Source organism: Misgurnus anguillicaudatus, chromosome 13, assembly GCF_027580225.2.
Source record: "Misgurnus anguillicaudatus chromosome 13, ASM2758022v2, whole genome shotgun sequence".
NCBI classification, from domain to species: Eukaryota; Metazoa; Chordata; class Actinopteri; order Cypriniformes; family Cobitidae; genus Misgurnus; species Misgurnus anguillicaudatus.
In genome coordinates this window covers 13677958-13698237 of record NC_073349.2, presented here as the reverse complement: position 1 = coordinate 13698237, position 20280 = coordinate 13677958, and the positions used below count along the sequence as shown (strand labels likewise).

Below are 20280 nucleotides of genomic sequence, written 5' to 3'. Positions count from 1 at the left end.
TTAATCAGTGTTTTAATTAAAGTGATGCAACAGAACTCAAATTAAACTGAGATCAACAAACCCTAGATTAGCTCTAAACTCTGCTTAATTTAATCCTTGTTGGTGCAACCCACCCTTAGAATGTTAATTCAACGTAGAAAGATTATTAAAACTACAAGTTATAAGATTGTAGGCTCCTGTTTGTGTTTGAGGGAATACAAACGCGTCGTGCTTTCAGTCATACTTTCTCTCGGTCACTCGCACTCGAGGTAGCGTCATTTTTATTTTTTCTCGAGGTAGCGTCATGGTTGGATAGAGACAGAACGCAGCGCGTCATAACATAAAAACCACGCCCACCGGGGGGGAAACAATCCAACCGTCTCCATTGACTTTGTATTGCGAGAGGCCGCCTCCTTGTCATTTCTGGCTTATAACAAAAAACAGAATAATGCCTAAAAGCTGCTGTGTGACAAGATGTACATCTAACAAGCCAAAGAACCCAGAAATAAGTTTTTATAAGCTGTCGAGCCGTAAAACCCAGTCTTTAAGGAGATTAAAGTGGATCGCCGACTACGTTTCCCCCTAGTGGACGCAGTTTTACTAATAGGAGTACTATGAAAAGTTGCCTGTTTCCATTTCTGTGTCTTTAAACACTCGTTTTTTGAAGTCGACAGCTTATAAAAACGTACTTGTTTTTTTGGATTGTTAGATGTACACCTTAATTGTCACAGAGCAGCTTTTAGCTATTATTCTGTTTTTAGGTTTAATCTGTAAATAAGTTTTTATAAGCTGTCGACCTCAAAAAACGAGCGTTTAAAGACACAAAAATGGATACAGGCAACTTTTCATAGTACTTCTATTAGTAGAACTGCGTCCACTAGGGGGAAACGTAGTCGGCGATCCACTTTATTCTCCTTAAAGACTGGGTTTTATGGCTCGACAGCTTATAAAAACTTATTTCTGGGTTCTTTGGCTTGTTAGCTGTACATATTGTCACACAGCAGCTTTTAGGAATTATTCAGTTTTTTGTTATAAGCCAGAAATGACAAGGAGGCGGCTTCTCGCAATACAAAGTCAATGGAGACGGTTGGATTGCGTTCCCTCCGGTGTGCGTGGTTTTCAAATTTGCATAACTGCGCTCTGTCTCTATAGCGCAGTTGAAGGGGCGGTATCATTATAATAAGAGCCCTTAGCTACGTCACGCGGGGAGCGAAATCCGCATGATCTATTTATTGACATGCTTGCAGAGAGAGCCTTACCAAAACAAAGTTACAGGGTTGCTATTTTTCATGTTTTCTGGGTTGGTAGAAGCACTGGGGACCCGATTATAGCACTTAAACATGGAAAAAGTCTGATTTTCATGGAATGTCCCCTTTAAGCATGCTCAATTCTGCAAAAGAATCTAATTATACTGCTTAGCATTGCATAAGAGACTTGCAAACATTGTTTTATATGTATTTCTGTTTTTAAAAGCGTTTTTCATCCTACTGCAAAAATGACTTACCAGTCTGATATTTTGATGTCAGGTTGCAGACGATCCATGAAAGCAGGACTGTAACCCTCTTTTTTTAAATTAATCAGCTGTTGCTTTAAACATAACCTGAGAACAAAGATTACAGACAGGTCAAGTTCTGAAATTACAAATCAAGTTCAATTTCATCAGAAACATTACTTACATATAAGAGGTGGCAAAGCATTTCTTATTGTTGTCATTTGGAAGTGCTTCAAAATTCTCTTCTATTTTCCAGCGGTCTCCACCATTCTGTACAATCTTCCATCCTTTGAATCCATCTAATAAAAAATACCAGAATGAAGGACATTCATAATTCATTTTAACATTAAAGACCATGACCATTGTTATTAAATAAGGAATAGTGTATATCCCTAAAGGAGTTTATTTAACAACTTAACTTATTTAACAAATGTTATCTAACTTGCAGTTCCTGGAAGAAAGGTGTGTTAAAGTCACAATGAAACAGAAGAAGTGATCATCTTATTTTCCTCGTTGTGACCAAATTGTGTAAAAAATATGGACCTACAATTATCAAGCTATCATCATAACAGATCTGTGGCTTACCTTCAGCTCTGGTATTTTTTAGTAAGTTACGTCTTTTCTTGGTCATAAAGTAAAACAGGCACCATTCTGCTGGAGGTCTGGATGCATCGCATGGCTCGATCCCCTCTCTCCGACAGCGCTCTCTCCAGTGTGCCTTTGAGTCCACCAGCTCCTTCCATTCACGACACACTAAACGACACTTCAGTACCACATCCTCTGCAGGCAGATTCAGTAAGATCTCCTCAATCACAGCTGAGTTTAATCTTGGGCACTAATAACAAAGAAACAAAAACTGGGTTTCAGTCACTGATCTATGACCCATTTCCGAGTCAAGTTTAATGTAAAAACTCTCAAGTGACACCAAAAAATGTCAACTTACTGGATCGAATTCAAGCTTCTTTAGACACATCATTTTAATGGCTTGCAGAATGGTCCATTCTTCTTTTTGCAGAAATTTGGTTGTCACACAGTGGATCTGGACCTATACAGCTTAGGTTGAAAACAACACGGAAGTTAACATAGATTTTAAAGTATAAACCATTGAAACATACGACATACCTTACTCTTCGTCATGTAAAACCACTTCCCTACCCGATAACGAAAGTAAGAGGATGTGAAAAATTGCGTACATAACGTAATATATCCTCTACATGTTTCTGTCAGCGGAAAATCATTTCAACGACAGCCGACACATGAATCGGGGATTCCCGCAATTCTCAAAATATCTGAAACACACTTCAGTTATTATATCACGTATTTGCCTGGATACATCTAAACGAAACTCTAATATCCAGGCCCGTATGATAAGTCAGCAAGCTCGCTGCCCACTAGTTATGGATGATTTTGAAGCTCGCTGCCCACTATTTATGGATGATTTTGAAGCACGCTTCATGAGGCTTCGCAACATTTACGAATCTTTTGTTTCGAATCACTGGTTCGGACTCGGAGCTTGTTTCAAACTGGCCAAAGTCACGTGATTTAAGCAAACGAGGCTTCATTACGTCATAACTATTTCAAAAAGTTTCGAAAATCCCAGTGTAGGTGAACTCGGGTCAGTTTTATTGTAGGTTTATAAAACATTCATCCTTCTGACTAACACTACAATTTGGTCTACTTTAATGTGCATAATTAAAAAGGGAGTGTGTTCTAATGATGTTTTCCATAAATAAAACTAAAAACACAGAATACACTTTTAATTATGTCTTAATTAAATGCATTTTTCTTAAAAACATATTTTTAGAACAATCTTGCTATTATTTAGTAAAAAGTGTAAAATGTTTGGAAAGATCTTGCTGCATTTACACATTTTGACCAGCAAGTGTCGCCGGCGTGTATGGTTTCGAACGCTTCAAAAAACTGAATCAATTTACGAAGCAATTGGTTGAATTGATTCAAAGCTTCGAAACGCTTCGTTTCTCCCATCACTACATATCTCCTTTCATTTCCTTCCACCCCTACATGGGAATGAGACATCTATTATTTTATTATGATGTGTAAGAAGCAAGTGGATTAATTGATGAATGGGTCCTCGAGGACCCGCTTCCAGAATGTTATAGATGTTTCCTTAATTGACACACCTAAACTCATAAGCCTGACATTAGCTTGTTAGGGAGACATTCTGGAAGGAGGCTGATGAATTGATTCAGGTGTTTTAAATAAGGAGACATATAAAACTTTCTGGAAGGGGGTCCTCGAGGACCAGGGTTGAAGAACACGGCACTAAATGTCACTTTAATACCACCTGGTCTACAGGCAGATTCAGTGAGACCTCAACCACAGCTGAGATCTACTGGAACAGAGATGGCTGCAAACGTGCGTACTTGAATTAACACACGCAGACAGACAGATATGGTCAGAGATAAAGACAAGTTCTTTCATTGCTAATTAAAAATAGCATTGAAACAGCAATGTAGCTTTAACTCGTTTTATAAACTAACATTTGTTCTTCCACATTCAAAGAAGACAACAGAAGTAGTATTTACGAAATAAACCGAAGTTAACTCGCCTTAATAACTTATTAGTGTCGACAGCACCATTTTTTTTTTACAAAGAAATATAGGCACCTACCATATTGGCTAAGCATGTCTATTTCCCTTTCATGTGTCGTGTGCATGCCACTGTTGTTACGTTTCCATTTTTGTCGAGGGAGCCAGTGTCCCGCCACTTCCGGGTTGGCGTGGACTACAAAAATACGTCATCATTCCTGCGGCACTCTATTATTCTGACGTTATGCGTTGAAACCACCGATCCTAATTTTTATCTCGACAACAAAAACCGAGAAGGCCAGATGTGGAGTCATGGATTTTTTTAAGTTATTAATATATTGTTCTCTGTGGTTCTGTGAGCATAGACTAACATTTTCGTATACATGTGTGATATGAATACAAAGTGCTCATAAACGGCTGTTTAATATTATTCTCTATTAAAATGAGTGGATGCAATTTGACCCAGAAACGTCATGACCAATTTCACATTCATAAGTGTACATTTTGAGGGAAAAACATGAAATGTTATATTGAATCAATATTGCCCTCAAAAAATCCAAAAAGCTATTCGATTTTTATTCTTACAATACTGTTTATATTTCCTTTTTAGCATTTTAAATGTTGCTTTAAAATCTTGTGTTGTAAACTCAAAAGAAGCGACTTTGCGCATTAAAACGAAAGTTGTCTTTTCCTGACCTGAAGTTTTGCCACCCCCTGCTGTACATGCATAGATACTACATATCCATTGTGCGGAAACACTGTTCAGATCTTTTTCTGTTCAGAAAAGCAATTTTACATTTAAATTACTTCTAATATATCGTCCAAAGTTTTATTAACCTTTTATCAGAGGTGACATTTGTCTTGTTTTAAAAAGCTTGTTCTCAACACAATGCCCGTACAGCTAGAAGACTTTGTTAGTTTATTAGTGAGAAAGGATGCTCAAGATATAGCCTATTTTAATTATAAAGATAGGCTAAAATAATTCAAGTTAATAATACAAATTGACCTAATATGTAGTGGAATAACAACTACAATCACAACTATAAAGAAATGACCTAGGCCTACATATGAAAAGCAGTTTTCAAATGGCGCCTTTGTTCATTTTGTGTTTTTTTATAAACCTAAAAAAAAACTCATATGTTAAGTTTTTTTCATATAGGCTTGTACACGCACACAATGCCCCATGATATCAATAATTATGTAGTAAATAAGTTATTAAGTTAGGCTACTTTATAATGATGCTGTAGGTAGGTACCTATCTAAGTAATTTCCGCCAGATGGAATTTGGTGTTAAATTGTCAGATTTTTACCAAACTATGCCTATGGCAACTTTTGCATATGAAAATAATCTATGACGCCTTTCTTTCTGAGAAATGTGTGACGTTTTTCTGCACGCGTTAATCGTAACTGGCATCAATTCGCGTTAACACGCACAGGCAGACCTCAGATCATTAAACAAACCTTTAGATTTACATTTCATAAAACGTATAGATTTTTCATGATAATTATTTAGTAGATAACATTTAAAATTTTGTGATTAACTAGAGACGTTTATATGCATCTTTGTGATTATTATCAACAATTATCAGCTGGACATAGGCGTACAGTATGTGATAGGCTACTGCTCCACCGCAATTCACTTCCTTTACACTGTACTGTAAAGCTATTCAAAACTTCATCGTTTAAAGTCAATGAATAAATCGACTTCGCAGAAAATAATCCTCATTTCGTAATATCCGCAATAAAAAGCAAAAGCATTGATGACAAAACATGAATTCTGCGTCTTTTCATGCTGTTTGCTAAAAATGAGAGGAACTGTGTGAGCCACGCCCACGTGTTACTAGTATAAGAAGCGGTAGATAAAAAATAATTTTCACAACAACTGGTTAACGATGGCAGACAACAATGGGGAGGCACTGGACCACCAAGAAGGACATAGCACAGACTGTGCGACGAAATATGAAAACAAACAACCGGTATATTTCTAAAAATATTCTTCTGCATTAATGATACTTATAAATGAATATTATTGGCTACATTTGGATTTATTTTCCAAATGTTAAATGCGTTTGCAAAAAAAAAGTTTTCTATTTTATAAAGACACAAAATATATAGTATACATCGTTTTTTAATATAGTCATACTATAGGTAATATTATTAAAGAAGTAACCAATGCAAGATACCTTGGAAAATCATTTGCATGTAACAACTGTTGCAGAAATCCACAGGCATCCCTTTATCCACGAAACTGTGCTATGCCATTGGAGGGATGCCTTATCAAATGACTTCAAATGCCAAAGGATTTTTCATGCAGATCTTTTTACTGGATGTTGTGAAGATGGGTGACAGCTTAGATAATGTTGTGGTCTTTAGCAGCTGTTGGTGGTGAAAACCATGCTAACCATACTCTATACAGAACTGTGAACATGCATATACAGATGGACATACATCAACCATAATTTTGTGAAAGTTATGCAATATGGCAATTCATCACCACACCCTATACATTGCGTGATGGTGTATTTTTTTGCATTCATTTGACAAATACCCAATACAGGTGTCATATCAATATTATTCACTTAAGGTTTGTGGTAATGGGTCGTTTTAATCATGCCAGTCTATACTGTAGCCTATGTTGTACATGGTTTTCTTATAGGACTATATAAAATAAATTGTCAGATAAAATGGTCCCAAGCTATCACAGCCTTTTAAAACATTTTTTAAATGCATTAGGTAAAAATATGTATACATTTGGTGCACTGCCAGTATGTATCTCTGAGGTACTAATATGAACTCTTTAGGTGCAAATGTGTGTTTTTTTTGAAAGGGTACCACTCCAGTTACAGCTTGGGGCCATTTTTTTCTGACAGTGTACTCTTGTAACTACACCTTGTAACTGCACACCTTTTAAAACGAATGTGTTAATATAACATCTAATGTGTTGCCCCTTAACTAGACACATAGCTGTGTTATTTTTGGAACAACACACTTTGTGTTGTTTCAAAACGTCTTGTGTTGTCCCTTTTATTTATTTAAACACAAAATCAGCACGAAATGACACATAATGTGTTAAAATAACACATTACTTATTAAATAGGATAACACAAAACAATGTGTTAAAAATGAACACATCCTTTCTTAGAATGCAGCTGGACTAAATATAATTCAATGCCTGCATGACTTCACTGAGGTTTCCTTTAGAATATAAACAGAAAACTAATTATTAGTTAGTAAAAAGTAAAAGTGCACCCATACTTAGAATGTGACTACACGCGTAATAATGTTGGGTTAAAAAAATTACCCATTCAAACGTTTTTTTTACAGTGTACTATTTACAAGTTGGCATGGTTTATGGTTCCTGTCATTTTTCATATTAACACATGCTTGATATGGTAGATAACACCATACTTCTACATAGACTGGACTGTCTGGGTGGTCTTCAAACGGTTCAGGTCATACCATAAATATAGTCCCACAGGGCTCAAATCTTGTACCACTTTTGTTCAGTTTGTAAATGCTCTTGCTTGGACAGATAAGGAAAAAGAACCAATTTGCTTACCACATCTATGAAGATGACACACAGAACTACTTTTCAGCCCTATCACCCAATGACTACAGCCACATTGACTCCACGTGCGTTGGCGAAATGAACAGTTGGATATGTCAAAACTTCCTCCAGTTAAAACGAAGAAAATAGTGAAGTCACTCTAGTTGGAAATAAAGATGAAATTCTGAAGTTAAACACATACCTTGTTTCTAGGGGTCCAAAGACACACATTTTCATAATTTCGTGTTGATTTTGTGTTCAAATAAATAAAAAGGACAAAGACGTGTTAAAACAACACAAAGTGTGTTCCAAAAATAACAAAGAGATTGATTAGATGTGTTGTCCTTAATTAGACACACAATGTGTTATTTTAACACATTGGGCCCTATTTTAACAATCTAAGCGCATTGTCTAAAGTGCATGGCGCATGGTCTAAATGGGCGTGTCCGATGCCACTTTTGCTAATTAAGGACGGGAAAAATGGTTTGTGCGCCAACCGCACGGTCGAAAAGGGTTGTTCATATTTTCCTAATGAGTAATGTGTGTGTTTTGGGTGTAACGTGCAATAAGCCAATGAGAGTCTTATCTCTCATCCCCTTTAAAAGCCAGTTGCGCTGGTGCTATGTCTAATCCCTATTTAGATGACAGACTTTGTAAACTGAAAAACTAAGCAGAGGAAGACGACCCCCAGTTTAAGAATAATGTTAAAAAAATGTGGTGTGTTAATTTTTATTGAAATTTATTTTTTGGATTAAAACCTTTAAAAGACAATTTCTTTCTGTCATAGAAGTAAAAATAGCAGGCTTTTAATGGTTGCAAATGTATTGATATCCTACATAATCATTATAATCTCATAAAATAATTTGCAAATATGCAAGAAAAGGTTTGTACTCTAAAAATACAAAGAAGAGAGAGAATTTACAAACGCGCGGAGAGCCGAAGCGTTTCAGCACTAGAACAGCGCCATGTGATTTTTACAGAGCATTACTTAAAATGTTTCTCATCTCACCAAATCCACAGGTACAGAGTCATCATATACAATAAATCCACAGGGTAGCATTTAAAAACAAAGCATTTAAACATTTATTTACTTACCAGGCTACATGCAGGGGAAGCTGCTCTTTGCGCCTTCTAACGTCTCATAATTAGTCCTCATTTATGTCCAAGAGACTTAATAATAATCTTTTACATTCAATCCTTTAATCTTTCATATTTAAAAGCGTTTTTGTGCTGCTGCGCATTCATGTATGTGATAAGCAAACCTGCATTGTCGTCCCGTTTATAAAGGCGCATAATTTACTGCACTCTTTAAATATCAAAAAACATATTGCGCCGTTGACTTTAGACCAGGTTTTTGTTGGTCAATGGCGTAGTCTATTTTAGTTGCCTCAAAATACCAATGCTCCAACAATGTGCCTGAACACACCTTGTTTTCAGACCAGAACGCCCATGTGTGCAAAAGTGGGCGCAAATGCATTTGCTATTTAAACAATGTGGCGCTAAACGTGAAAATGATAATTGCACAGGGTTGAAACTAGCAAAAGACACTTGCGTCGCGCCGGGTGTATGATAGACCCCATAGTGTAGAGTCTGACCTTAATTTCACGTAAATGCAATGCAAATCCGTTTACATTTACAGAAAAAAGGTACAAGTTGTCACTTGGATGGTACCTTTTCAAAAAGTTAATTTTTGTTCCTTAAAGGTGCATATTGATACCTCAAAGGAACACATTGGTGCCTTACATTCTGGTACCTCATACCTGTAACATCCAAGTGACAACTTTTTTGTACTTGTCTACTACCATCTTAACATTGCACAATTTGATGTTATTTTTGTGTAGCTTTTATTTATCTTTTAAATAATTTTGTTTAAAGCACTTTCAATTACCTATGTGCTATATAAACTTGCCTTGCTTTCTCTATTTAACCCATCCAGAGGGTAGTGAACACGCACACAGTCATGAACAAACACCCAGAGCAGTGAGCAGCTATTTGGGGAGGGCACCTCTAATGTTTCCTGCAAGTCTTGGAAATCAAAACCGTTACAAGTCTACAACCGTTAACTCTCCATTAGGCCACAACATCTCTTGTAATAATGAGGTTATTTTGAACCCAACCTTGGGTCAAAAATGGGACGAACCCAAACCACTGGGTTGTAATTGAACGCTGGTTATTTTAACACAACCAATGAGCCTGAGTTTGTCCCTTTTTGACCCAATGGTGTGTTGAAAGCATTTTTTGGTGTATACATTCACTTTCCCTGTGTGATGTTTTAAGAAGTTCTGACCTTTTTGTGTGCATTTGACAGACATTTTCATGAGATTTGCTACTAGAAATGTTGAACTTTGACATTTTTGAAACATGAAAGGCTCCGTCCTGGTCCAGCTAAACTCTTCCTCAATTTGCATGTCATGCCACCCACTCTCTGTTAGCACAGGAAGTATAAAGGCTTGCATGTGAAAGATCTTGTTGAACTTTTTCTCTCGATATGCAACTGTATTTTGTAAACACAAGAAAGTAAAAAAAATGTCACATTTCACAATGTGCAATCTAGGAAAAAAAGTAAATGTCTATATTTTTGCTATTTTCTTCAGTCCAAGTAAATATTTTTGTAATAGATGGGGGCCTCTTATGCAGCCATCATTCTCTTTCTTGGTCGAGCTTGGGATGCTATTACTGACCCTCTCATTGGATATGCCGTGAGCAAGAGTGGCCGCACCAGAATTGGCAAACTTATTCCCTGGTGAGTGTCAGGAGAGGAAAAACCTCCCTTGTAATGTTATTTAGGTGTTTCACAGTAATACCAAAAGTATTTTAGTCACATCTTGCTGTTTTTCAACCATACTCTAGAAACAACTGTGAAATAATATATTCCTTCGAGTGTATTCTTTTTTTTTTACAGGTCATTGTTCATGTGTACTCTGTTTATTTGTATTATTTGCACAGGATTGTGTTCTCAATGCCGTTAGGGGTCCTGTCCTACACCATGCTCTGGTATACTCCACAGGACACCATGTCCCCTGCATTCAGTTTTTACTGGTACTTCGCATGGTGTTGTCTGTTTGACACCTTCATGAGTGTAAGACCACAACATTATCACCGTTTAAATTAACACTTGTTATCAGTCACAACTCCTCAAACTAACATATTAATTAATAGGGTTGCTGGTAAATAATCAAGCATATTTGGCAAATTATGAGTCACAGACACTGATAGAGACGTTCAAAGAATTTAATGTAATCTATATTATAAAAAAATGTGGGTGAATAAACCAAATCTGCACATATTTAGCACAAATACAAGTACTTTCAGACAATACCAGCCTGATCTCGCAGGAATTCATTTATATTTTACGATTTGGGTAATTTATATAAATTCGTATGAAGTGAATTATACAAAAATGTACGATTATGAAAAAACAATAACCAAAGCCCATTCCAAACCCTACTGTTATGGTGCGAAACCAAATTGTACACAAACGTATGATCTTGGTCATACAAATAAATACAAATTAGCCACCTTGTGTTGCAATTACCCCACATGAACATATATATCAATATATAAAAAACATTTGCTGGTTGTTCTGTTTAATCTGAGTAGATAAAAAAGGTTATTTAAACATGTATCTGTTTTGATTTGAATTAATAAATATATGCTTTGATATTTTTTTTATTTATTTTGTAAACTGTTTATTTCTGGTATTTTAATGTCATAATATTATCCTTTAAATTAAATATTACCTTGTATATAATATCTTCTTTCAAGCCTGCATCAACGTGATCAAACATTAGTAATACTACACACATTATTTAAAAATATTCTCGGGTACTTAATTGCTTGTGTATTTACTTATTATTGAATCGATACCGAAGCAAGTAAATCAATATTGAATTGAATCGAAACGAAGCCTCAAGAATCGAAATCGAATCGAATTGCGAAATTCCTAACAATACCCAGCCCTACAAAATTTATAAATATTTTATAGTACCTTAAAGCTCTGAATTTAACTTTCAATGCATCTGAAATGTATTTCTACACTGTAAAAAAATTATGTATAAACAACTTGACTTAAACATTTCATTTCAACTTTCTTGACTGGTGAGGCGTTGGTATAAAAAAATAAATAAAAAAATAAAATAATATAAATATATATAAAATATAATATAAAATATAAATGTAAATTGTAATGGGCTTAAGTTATTACAACTTTTTTATAGCAACTTCTAAGAAGTCAAAGTTTAAATTACTTATTAATTCAAGTTGTTTATACTTACACATTTAAGTGCAACAAGGCTTTTCACAGTTTTGCTTTTTGCAAAGCAGCTTTACAGTAAATGCATATTAGTAAAGACACCAATGGTTATTTCAGGTTATTTTCAAACCCTGACCAGTTGTCAGTTTCACACATTCAACGAAAATAATCAACTGTTATGGCAGTCTGTCGCAGAGGGAAGCAGTCATATTAAAAATAGCATTATTAGAGCATTTGTTATTCATGCAAACAAATATAGAGTCTGGTCCTTTAAGTTGCAGTGATAGCATACTGTGAAAAGGAAATATATCTCATACTGTATCTACAACTGTGTACAAATAGATGTGGTCACACATAACATGTTTGGATTTATAACAAAATATTGTCTCTCCTTGTCTCACTGTTAAGTGCTACCATGTGCCATATTCCTCCCTAAACATGTTCCTGGGGGGCAATGACAGAGATCGAGATTCAGCCACTGGCTACAGTAAGAAACATTCACTACTGTATTCACATCCCCATTTTACACTGTAAAAATACACTTAAAAAATATTTTGTGATATAAAAAAGCTTTATGTGCAACATGTAATTGATCTGATTTTAGTCAAGTCAAGAAAAATGTAAAAAATGACCTACAGTAGTATACAGGTATGTGTTGCCCTGTCTGCTGCATTTCCATTACCCTTTTATTTGTGCAAATTGAAAATATGGCCAATGGAAACGTGTCTATTTCACAATTTTTTCAGGCCATTCGGAAAAGGTGCATTTCGCAAAACTGCAATGGAAACATTTTTAGGTCAGCTGATGCAAGTTAATTATTATTTAAAGCCAGTGGCGGCTCATGACTGCTTTTTCGAATGACGCAAATTCAATATATATGTTCGGAGTGTCGTGTGTTTCTTGTGTTTTCGAAATATGTGTTTGTTTCGTCATGTGAACCATGTGCATCACGTTTTTTGTAAAAATAAGTGTCTGCTGCACACGCGTCGAAACCGTTTGTGATAAAAGAGACGCTCACGGTCACAAAATACAAGCAAGACACTCACTTAACAGTAAACTCTGATTACACATGAGATTATGTGAGTCTCTGGCAAACACGAACGTCTCTTTTATCATAAACCCTTTAGACGCATCTGCAGCAGGCACTTATTTTGACAAGACATGTGATACACACAGGTTAACTTGATGCGCAGAACACATATTTTGAAATTACCAACCACACACATGACGGGCTACATACATGTTGTGATGAACTTCGCATCGTGTGCCCTTGAAAAAAGTACTCACCGGCCGCCCCTGCTACAGTGCAGAATAAAATCTTAACACATGCCAAACCTAAATAATTAATATTAATAGAAGTAAACCAATACTGGCCACACCTCATTTCTTTCCACACTCTCAGAAAAAATGTACAAACGTTGTCACTGGGACGATACCTTATAAAAAGGTCCTTGTACCATTTTGGAATGAACCTTTTGAGGTACCAATTTGCACCAAAAGGTACAAAAGTGTACTTTTTAAAAAAAGTACCGCTCCAGTGACAACGCTTCTACATTGTTGTACTTTGAGACACATTTTTTGCCACTTTTGAGACATAGATTAAAAATAAGCAGCAGATCCCTGTATATAAAGGGCATAATCTTAACTGAAAACTATTTCCTGTTTTAAAAGAGGAAATAATCAGGAACTCTTTCCTCTTGATCTCAGGGATGGGAATGGAAATTTTTGCTACATTGGCTGGAGCCGCCATTCAGGGTCAGATAGTGGGAGTTCATCATGCCAAAAGGTCACAGGTCTGCAGGACGCAGAATAACACAAATGTGTCCATCAACAACAACACCACAGACTTGCAGGGTGAAATATCCATAAACCTTTATAATACAGTAAGGATTATACTTCTTATAAACACTTTATCAGTACTAAGGATAGTGATGTTTCTTTAGCTATTTGTGGAATGGACACACATAACAGTTGCTGATAATTGTTTTAAGTTTTGGTTAATAGGGCTACCACAAGCAAGAAGATACAACATAACTTTATTGCACTTTAGGTCACGCTCACACACTGTTTTAGATTTTTCTTTGCAGCTTGCACCTTTTTCCTTAGTTCCTAAGTAATGGTTAATTAATCTATAATTTGGTTAACCTGTGTTCACCTCATTACCACCAGTATTTAAGTAATTATGCTTTGTACAGATGTTGTCTGTTTTTTTCTGTTACTTGATTTATTTTAAAATTCTGCTGCTTTATTGTCTTTGGCAGTAGAGTTCGCTACAAACTGTGAAAACAAACACCATCTAGTGCACAACATATATTTCCAAACTCAGCAACAATGTGTTTTCTATTTTTACTACCATAAATGGGAAGTTTTACCCAACACCGAGAGTGTTGACCTTTAAAAACAAACCACATATTTTTGGGGGGATATTTTTGGCTAAATGTACATTTAAATTCTGTTTTTTTAACCTCCTAGAGACGAGCTTATGTGACCGCTGCACTCATTTTAGGAATGCTGTATTTTTTGTGTTGCCTTGTGCTTTTTCTTGGAGTGAAGGAGAAACTGGGTAAGTTCAAATTTATTAGTGCACTTTATTAGTGTCAGAAAAGAGTGGTCACAAAATGGTCACAATGCAGTCACTGGGGCGGTACCTCAACTAAAGAGATCATATTAGTACATCAAAGGTACGTATTGGTACCAAATGTATACATATCTGTTAGAACCTTTTTGATCCGACTTTTCACCTGTTTAAGTACTATAATTGGGTCCTCAGTGCTTCTATCAACGTAGAAAATGTGAGAAAGATCAACCCAGTGACTTAGTTTTGGTAAACCATTCTCTGCAAGCATGTGAAAAAATAGGTTATTGAAATTTGGCTCCCCCTGTGATGTCACAAGGGGATAATACCACCCCTTAATCTGCACTATCCAACCACGACACTGCCATTTAGTGCAGAGATCAACTCATTTGCATTTTAAAGGACACCCCCAAAAACGGCACATTTTTTATCAAACCTACAAAGTGGCAATTTTAACATGCTATAATAAATTATCTATGTAGTATTTTGAGTTAAAACTTCACATATGTACTCTGGGGACACCAAAGACTTATCTGACATCTTAAAAAAGTCTTGTGAAATGTCCCCTTTAAAGGTCACTGCCACAGTGACAGCTTGGGACAATTTTTAAATAAGTTTTGTATGTTCTTTCAGCCTTGGCTATAGATGTTATTTATGCATGTAGATGCATTATTTAGTTGACTGATTGGTTGCAATGTCTTTTATATTAATTTGCCTACATTTTTGGTCTTGCTTCTCACCCTAGCCCCACTAAGTAAACTGGACAGCATGAACATGCCTTACCTAACTGGTATGAAGATGGTGGTGTGTCACATTCCATATGTTAAGCTTGTATTTGGCTTCCTGTTTGCTTCACTGGCTTTCCAGGTCAGATTTTTCTCTTTATAATAAATACATTTGTATTTTAATACACTAAATGCACAAAGGTTTTGTACGAATGCACAAATTTGCATTTTTTAATTGCCCACTTTGTACAGTGTGAGTTTTGAGTCATAGTCATAGATTGGATTAAAATTTGATGTAGTGTAGATAGTAAATGGATTTGACCAAATATAATGCCTTCATGATAATGGTGATGATAAATTTTTTTTTACAGATGGCTCAGGGGAATTTCGCCCTCTTCTGTACTCATGCAGCAGATATGGGAGCATATTTCCAACATCTTGTTCTTATATTATTGGTGAGAGATTCATTATTTATAATGAGGTTCTATTTAAAGGGACACTCCACTTTTTTTTGAAAATATGTTCATTTTCCAGCTCCCCTAGAGTTAAACATTTGATTTTTACCGTTTTGGAATCCATTTAGCTGATCTCTGGGTCTGGCGCTGGCATTTTTAGCATTGCTTAGCACAATCCATTGAATCTGATTAGACCATTAGCATTGCGCTAAAAAATAACCAGAGTTTCGATATTATTCCTATTTAAAACTTGACTCTTCTGTAGTTACATTGTGTACTAAGACAGACAGAAAAGTAAAAGTTTGTGATTTTCTAGGCAGATATGGCTAGGAACTATACTCTCATTCTGGCATAATAATCAAGGACTTTGCTGCTGTAACATGGCTGCAGGAGGCGCAATGATATTTTTAGCGCAATGCTAATGGTCTAATCAGATTCAATGGGTTGTGCTAAGCTATGCTAAAAGTGGTAGCGCCAGACCAGGAGATCAGCTGAATGGATTCCAAAACGGTAAAATTTAAATTAACTTTAGGGGAGCAGGAAAATTTGTATATTTTCAAAAAAAGTGGAGTGTCCCTTGAAGGTACCTGATCTGACCTGTACATATTTTGATGGTGTATCCCAACACTGTAAAAAATTCAGGTTATTTCAGTCATATTAACAATTTTTTGTTAACTTTTTTACAGTGTAACTGTTACAGTGTAATTATACTGAGTAATAATTAACAACATGTATCTACTATAGGGTTGGGGTTAGAGTTGGTTTAGGGTTAGTTGTGTGTAATGTTATTACTATAATAATTGCATGTGATGTGTGTTTTTGTGCAGACAGCAGCCACATTTTCTACACCATTGTGGCAGACACTATTGGTCAAACTAGGAAAGAAGACCACAATATTCATCGGCCTATCAGTGAGCATATTTTTTTTTTTACATTTTTGCTTCTTATTGCTTCAATCATGATTGTGCAACAACAACACTTTGCAAATTAGTTGTTTTAAAGTATACTTTAATCAAAAATAGTCTACAAACTTGCAAATACTTAAAAAATATGATTGAATCCTTTCTTTGTCATCTTCTCTCTGCAGACTTATATTCCATCTCTAATTGTAATATCCCTAGTGAGGAGTAATTTACCCATCTTCGTTATTATGTCTGTGTTGGCTGGCACCAGTCTGGCAGCACTCTATCTGCTCCCATGGTAATTTAATCGTCATCTAATACAGTTTCGAAGATAAATCTCTTCTTCATTGTTAAAACATTTACTCCACCAACATAGACCCCACCAGAACAAATGCACTCCTCTTGCATCACGCAAGCCTAGATACTGGTCAGCTGGGATTTAGTAGTGTGATTTTTGGAATCTTGTCTGGAATCAGAATAAATGATCTCATACTTAATGGGCCTCCATTGCGAGGAGGAAAGTAGATCCTACCATGGCGTAATGCACAATGTTGATTTCAAAATCTTTTGTTTTAACCTCTTCATCATAAATGTGTACTGAAAAACTTGATAAATATTTGATAAATTGTATGCCGAAACATAGAAGAATGCAACGTGACTTTTTTTTACTCATTTTTTAGGTCAATGTTGCCAGATGTTGTTGATGACTTTAAGGTTAAGAACCCATCTTGCCAGGATCTAGAACCGTTGTTCTATTCCTGTTTTGTTTTCTTCAATAAATTTGGAGGGGGCATGGCTGTCGGAGTCTCAACCTTGGTACTACAGTAAGAGCAAACAGTCAAATAGTTTTCAAGTTGCTAATAATGGTTTAATGATTCAGAACAATGAAAACACAGAGTGCTTCATGCAAACTTTTCTTTCTCATCATTTAAATCTTCAGTTTTGCAGGATACCAGCCTGGTGCCTGTAAACACAATTCAGCAGTCATATATTCACTGCGGATGCTTTTCGCTCCTGTACCCATCTGCCTGCTGCTGCTGAGCTTAGTGGTGTTTTACTTTTATCCTATCAATGAAGAGCGACGGCAGGAAATCCAGATGGCATTAAAGAAAGCAGGGTACTTTATTTTGTCTGTACATCTGTGTAAATGTGTGCAAAAACTCTATAGTGATCTACTGATTTTATTCACAATCTCTAAACTTTTATTTCAGATCAAGAAATTTAAGCTGTACTGAAATGACTATCAGCATTTACAATACAGTACACTGAAAAAATTTAATGTCTACAAAATAAGTCTTGTTCTTGATGCTTAAAATAAGTAAACAAAAATCTGGGAGTGGTAAAAGAAAAATGATTTGTATTTTAAGTTGAAGGGCATATATTGGACATAAATGTGTGTTGGCAGTGTGTAAACATAACAACCCAACAATGAAAAAAAATCCTCCCTCTCCTTTTTTACCCATATTAAACTAACAGGAGAGTCAAGTTTTTAATAGGAAAACTATTGGAACTCTTTGGTTATCTTTTAGCACAATGCTAATGGCCTAATCAGATTCAATGAATTATGCTAAAAGTGGTAGCGCCAGACCCGGAGATCAGCTGAATGGATTCCAAAACTGTAAAAATCAAATGTTTTACTCTAGGGGAACTGGAAAATGGGCATATTTTCCAAAAAAAGTGTAGTGTCCCTTTAATGCTTTCCAGATCTAAAAGAGATAAAATAGGCTTAAGCAACATTCATATGAAAATTGTCTGACCATCTATTCTGTGGTTATACTTCTGCATACAACGTAGTTCTTTAAACTCACAAAATCACAAAAAAGATTACAAAATAATTTCTCATTCATTTCTAAACAATGCATATTGCAGTATTACGGATTAGTTTTAGTAGCTGTAACAATAACAGTGATGATGGCTGTGCTAACTGTGCTTTATTTGTGTGTTGTCTTGACATGCACAGGGCAGAAAACGACGACAAAGGAGAAGAACTGAGTATGAAGTAATACATTGTATTTCTCATATGCCTTTTACTACTCTTGTAACATGTTAAATGAGGCTTCTGCAACTGTTAATCGTGAAGATGTTTGTTTCTTGTCAATGTAAAGTCTTTAACTTAAACAATGTTTCTTAATGCCCTACACTAGAGTCTTACTAATCTGACACTCATACTTTAGATCATAGAGCCATCCATTCATAAGCTGATGGCTTGCAGAAGGGAAACATGTAAAACCCAGACCAGAATTACAAGAATCACTGGCTTGAGATGAATGATAATTATGACGTACAAGTGTTTAAATAAAACAACCTTGTGTAAACGTACATTGTCGTCTTTTGCATTAGAAAAGCCACCACCAAATATCAAATAACAGCGCCCTCTTGTGGCAGATGGTAGATGTTATTTAGCGAGTAGAGGGCGGAGTTAGTGGTTTTTTCTTTTTCTTGTAGATGACGTGGGCTTCTCGATTAGCCAACATCACAACACCACCACAGAGTAAGTGAGTTTTGAGATCATGTTATGTAGCAATCACTGTCTATGGTAGCAAGTACTTCACAATGACTCGTGGCTATTGGAAAATCTAATTGTAAACACTGCAGAGAGGTAAAGCAAATATATAAATGCCAGCCGACCACATCTTGTCTAGCTTTATATGTCTATCTTTAAAAAATGTCGGTGTTACATAAATAATAAAAACGTTTTTTACTTTGACACATGCCTTGTCAAAACAAAACTTGCTTTATCAACATAAAACATGCATTCTTTAGTTAAAAAACCAAACCATGTGTACATTAGATGTCATGTGAATTAAAACACCCAGATACACAAATCAAATCAGGGAAAATAAATAATAGAGTCTACTTTCTGCCTATGTCCTAAAATGTTTAAAGGTGCAGTGTGTAAATTTTAGGGGCATCTAGTGGTGAGGTTGCGAATTGCAACCAACGTCTCAGTCCACTGCCCAACCCTCGCTTTTGAAATGCATAAAGAAGCTACGATAACCACCACCGGCCAAACATTTCATCGTCGCAGACAACTTAGTAAAAACGTTTGCCTGTTAAGGGCTTCTGTGGAAACATGGCGGCACAAAATGGCGACATCCATGTAAGGGGACCCTCGGTGTATGTAGATAAAAACATCTCATTCTAAGGTTATAAAAACATAACGGTTCATTTTAAAAGGTCTTTATACACCACTGATAATATAGTTTTGTATATTATTTTGCATTTCTTTCAAGAGATCCTTCTGAAAATTACACGCTGCACCTTTAAAAATGCTCTTAAATTTTTCTCCCCAAAAATAGTTTTCCCAACTTCCACACTCTTAGAACGAATGTGTTAAAAACAACACAATAAATCCCAGAATCCACCCATCTCTGTGTTATTATTGAAACAAGACATTTTGTGTTACTTTTAACACAACTTGTGTTATATGTAGGGCTGTCAAAATAAACGCGTTAATAACGCGTTAACGCAAATTCATTTTAACGGCACTAATTTTATTAACGCGCGATTAACGCAACACGCAATTTCTGTTTGACCCACAGCTGGATGAATTGAGACGCAGCAAGTGACTGGCGCTGTCTAGATGAGTCGGAGCTTTTCATAAAAATAAGAACATTAAGCTCTCGTCTAGCGAATCCAATGCTCTAAATGGTATTTAAACATCTAAAATGCACGTTTTCTGCACGTGCAGTTTTCTGTGAGGTGTACCGTCCCAAATCCATATAAAGCAAAGATGCGTCTTCTTTCACTTTTTAGTTTCGTTTTAAAAAGCATTCAGAAATTATAGAAAATAGACCGCAGGGC

At 35.8% G+C, this 20280-nt stretch overlaps 2 protein-coding genes across 15 annotated transcripts in view; one reads left to right on the top strand and one right to left on the bottom strand.

Moving 5' to 3' along the window:
• The window catches only part of LOC129430243 (F-box only protein 44), an 84162-nt gene extending 79921 nt beyond the window's left edge, over positions 1 to 4241 (bottom strand). For 2 of the 10 annotated variants that reach the window (XM_073875079.1, XM_073875078.1), the window contains exons 1-5: positions 2594 to 2907; positions 2415 to 2524; positions 2057 to 2306; positions 1656 to 1770; positions 1484 to 1579 (exon numbers count right to left, since the gene is read on the bottom strand). In XM_073875079.1, the coding sequence (XP_073731180.1) occupies positions 1484 to 1579; positions 1656 to 1770; positions 2057 to 2306; positions 2415 to 2447 (494 nt within the window). In that variant the 5' untranslated portion in view covers positions 2448 to 2524; positions 2594 to 2907. Of the gene's footprint in view, positions 1 to 1483; positions 1580 to 1655; positions 1771 to 2056; positions 2307 to 2414; positions 2525 to 2593; positions 2929 to 4102 lie in introns of those variants that run through there. The other 8 variants (XM_073875073.1, XM_073875076.1, XM_073875077.1 and 5 more) reach the window with 8 other exon arrangements.
• Positions 3694 to 18778, top strand: LOC129430237 (sodium-dependent lysophosphatidylcholine symporter 1-like). 5 transcript variants are annotated; one of them, XM_073875069.1, is made up of 14 exons: positions 3694 to 3847; positions 6239 to 6363; positions 10191 to 10310; positions 10514 to 10646; positions 12228 to 12306; positions 13527 to 13702; positions 14292 to 14382; positions 15140 to 15261; positions 15491 to 15574; positions 16402 to 16485; positions 16662 to 16774; positions 17157 to 17300; positions 17417 to 17593; positions 18437 to 18776. In XM_073875069.1, exons 1-14 carry the CDS (start codon positions 3836 to 3838, stop codon positions 18477 to 18479), a joined length of 1503 nt encoding a protein of 500 aa, XP_073731170.1. In that variant the 5' UTR covers positions 3694 to 3835; the 3' UTR covers positions 18480 to 18776. The 5 variants fall into 5 exon arrangements, with proteins under 5 accessions (XP_073731170.1, XP_055043295.1, XP_073731172.1 ...); XM_073875068.1 differs by lacking the exon at positions 3694 to 3847 and adding an exon at positions 5627 to 5996 and having other exon boundaries at positions 18437 to 18777; XM_055187320.2 differs by lacking the exon at positions 6239 to 6363 and having other exon boundaries at positions 3700 to 3847; positions 10186 to 10310.
• Positions 18779 to 20280: the final 1502 nt, after the last annotated feature.

Coding starts and splice junctions, on each gene's coding strand:
- LOC129430237 (XM_073875068.1), top strand. CDS start 5,913: ATGGCAGACAACAATGGGGAGGCACTGGACCACCAAGAAGGACATAGC. Junction 12,307..13,526: donor AGATTCAGCCACTGGCTACA/GTAAGAAACATT, acceptor TCTTGATCTCAG/GGATGGGAATGGAAATTTTT. Junction 16,486..16,661: donor CAATATTCATCGGCCTATCA/GTGAGCATATTT, acceptor TTCTCTCTGCAG/ACTTATATTCCATCTCTAAT.